The following is a 2,736-nucleotide window of genomic DNA, read 5'->3' as shown; positions in this document are numbered from 1 at the left end:
CCCTGCAATCCAGAAAGCAGGGTCAACTTGCCATCACATAAACCCCAAACTCTTGGTCTTTCTTAATCCTTACACACAAGGCAGGTCCCAATAGAACTCAGCAGTGATGACGTATTTTTGTAGGCCAACCCTGAATTTAGCATCAATCTGGTTCCCTTGATAAAAACCCATAGTATTTTTCTGTTGGCTTTTGGATTATAAGAAAATAAGCTGATTCCTACATGTTTTGGTCATCATTATGATCTTCACAAATAAACACGACTTTTAACTTTGAAGACTTAAATACAATCAGTAGAAGAAAAAAGCTAAACATAAATTAACTACACTCCGGACTTCAGCGTCACCATCACTAAGCTTCCAACAACTATTTCAGTTTTAAAAAAAAACACTTTCTCTGAAAAATTTACAATTTTGAACGTTAGGTAATTATAAAGATTATAGACACAATGAGGCTGTGAAAGCGGATTAGAGTAGATACGTTTTCCTGTTCAGCTTAATATTTAATGTGCATAACAACCTCTATAGTCACATTTAACCACTTGTTAGCAACCGCCTTTTTCAAGACAAGGAAAAGCTTTTTTTTTAAATTACAAAGGGGTATTATTGATGTATTTTATGTCATAGAACAAAACATGAAAATTCATAAAGCTTATGTTAACCACAAACCATTTTTAGCCATTTAACCAAAAACCCGTTCAAAAAACCCACTGACTTTGGGATGATGGAACCAGAAGTGCTAAAATGCTAATTCGTTTCCAGGGCCAGGGCCTGGCCTACAAAAAAAACCCATCCCTGCAGCATTCTATTTGTGTACATTGCACTATTCTAGACTATTTTTTGTATAAATAGTGTTAGTATTTTCTTACTGTAAATTCCAAAGAGAAAAAATGCACCACACTTTTGACTTGATAGATTTTGTTTTACTTATTTAAATGAGAAAATTAAATGTGGAAGTTTAACACTGGACACTTTATGCACTCAACCATTTAATTACGTACCGGAAGGGGAGGCGCTATCATACTCAGATGCTGGATGACAAAATAACCTTATAAAATTCATACACAAGACAGTACAGTACATAGTGCCTAGTATATATTTTTATAGTGTATAGTACGTCATTTGGGACACAAATAACTTTTCAGCAGAGCGCCAAATCCAGAAGTCACTATAGAAACAGATGCTAAGGCCCTGTCCCAAATTGCAGGCTTCCTCTGAGTCCACACTTTGGTGACATAATGCCCTTTGACTGTCGGGTAAAAGTCTGCTGCAGAGCTCGCCTCAGTGCAGACTTGGCAGAAGTGCGCATCAAGGGCACATAGCAGATGCAAAGGGGGCGCTCGTAAGAAAGCTATAAGCCTAGCCTGAAAGCTAAAATGATGAATGGGACACCCTACAGTTTTGTGGACTTAACGGACACGCGCACGTGGTGGCCTTTGTAAGTCCGCAAGAACACAAGTGCACATGAAGTGTGCCATTTGGGACAGGGCCTAAGAGGAAGCATTCCATAATTATTCATTCTTCTTCTTTTGTTTAATGGCAGTTAACATTCTTTTTGCGTATGGCCACCTACTGGGCAGTCCTTGCAAATAAAACCTTTTGAATGCATCAACTCTCATCCAGCTCATCCAAAAGAAATTGTTGTTCAATACAAAACTGCCATGGTCTTTTAATAATCTTCTGAATTTACAGCTATACATATGTATTAATAAAATATCTTAAGACTCAACTAAATATTCTCTCTTTCTTCCAATGAACCAGGGAGGGTACGTACAGATACAAGCCAGGCACTACTGCTGTGCTCACAAAAACAGTGACTCCATTAACGCTGGATGTTGTGGATGAATCTGTCCAAGTGATGGACACAGAATGAGACATAAAGAACATTTGTGCACTCTTTGCTTCAGTCATTGGAAAATATGAGGGATGTGTGTAGTTCAAAAACTGAGATTAAGGAAAGAAAAGAGATGTTTCCCTTTTTGGTTAAAAATGTTTTGGTACCTTTCCCCTGTATTCAATCATTTGCATTTGAGCTGCTCAAAACTGTTTTGCAAAAAGAGAGATTTGTGTAGTTTTATAGTTCATTTAATAAAATTTAAGAAAAAAAGGAAAGAGTGTAATTTTTGTCATGTCAGAGTGACATTTTTAAAAATGAACTATTATTCATTTGTTGAATGCAAAGGCGAAATGATACCATTAGTCCACATTTATGAATATTAACCAATACAAGGCTTTATTGATTTATAAGTTTTATAGCCACATATTTCAACATGATGGGAAATGCCCCATTATGTTATTCCAAAACTGTAACAACACTTAACCCATTTAATACCATATTTCTCCAGCTACTGTATGTGAATATATTATTATATGTATTTTTTAAGTTAGTGAAAGTATGAGATTTATTTTTGGTCACAGTTGTTACCAATGGGAAGCTGAAAATAAGTCAAGACTCATTATAACATTGAAAACTTTATAATGAAGGATCTAAGGATTCTCAACAACCTGTGAGTGACTATGATCTGTTTTTTCTTTTTTCTTTAAATTAATTTAAATAATATTCAGTCATTTAATTATTCAAATTAATCATATAACAATTTATTAATTTTATTGACTTTATTATTAGTATTATTTACCTACGTATTTTCTTATTGGTGATTAATCTTACGATTGTGTTATTTCAATGAATTTTTGTCTTCATAAGTAAGAGATAAGAGATTGTCTCCATTTCAAGGTTTT

The 2,736-nt window shown here is 34.6% G+C and overlaps 1 protein-coding gene across 1 annotated transcript in view; it reads left to right on the top strand.

The window, feature by feature from the left end:
• Nucleotides 1-2,075, top strand: part of LOC107719854 (proteasome subunit beta type-7-like) — a 6,017-nt gene extending 3,942 nt beyond the window's left edge. The window contains exon 8 of the mRNA XM_016527395.1: nucleotides 1,759-2,075. Within this exon, the coding sequence (XP_016382881.1) occupies nucleotides 1,759-1,870 (112 nt within the window). The 3' untranslated portion in view covers nucleotides 1,871-2,075. The remainder of the gene's footprint in view (nucleotides 1-1,758) is intronic.
• Nucleotides 2,076-2,736: the final 661 nt, after the last annotated feature.

The sequence above is a fragment of the Sinocyclocheilus rhinocerous genome, unplaced genomic scaffold, assembly GCF_001515625.1.
Source record: "Sinocyclocheilus rhinocerous isolate Xijiao unplaced genomic scaffold, SAMN03320098_v1.1 scaffold1563, whole genome shotgun sequence".
Classification (NCBI taxonomy): Eukaryota; Metazoa; Chordata; class Actinopteri; order Cypriniformes; family Cyprinidae; genus Sinocyclocheilus; species Sinocyclocheilus rhinocerous.
Note: the sequence above shows the minus strand (reverse complement) of the source record. Positions and strands in the feature narration are given on the sequence as shown.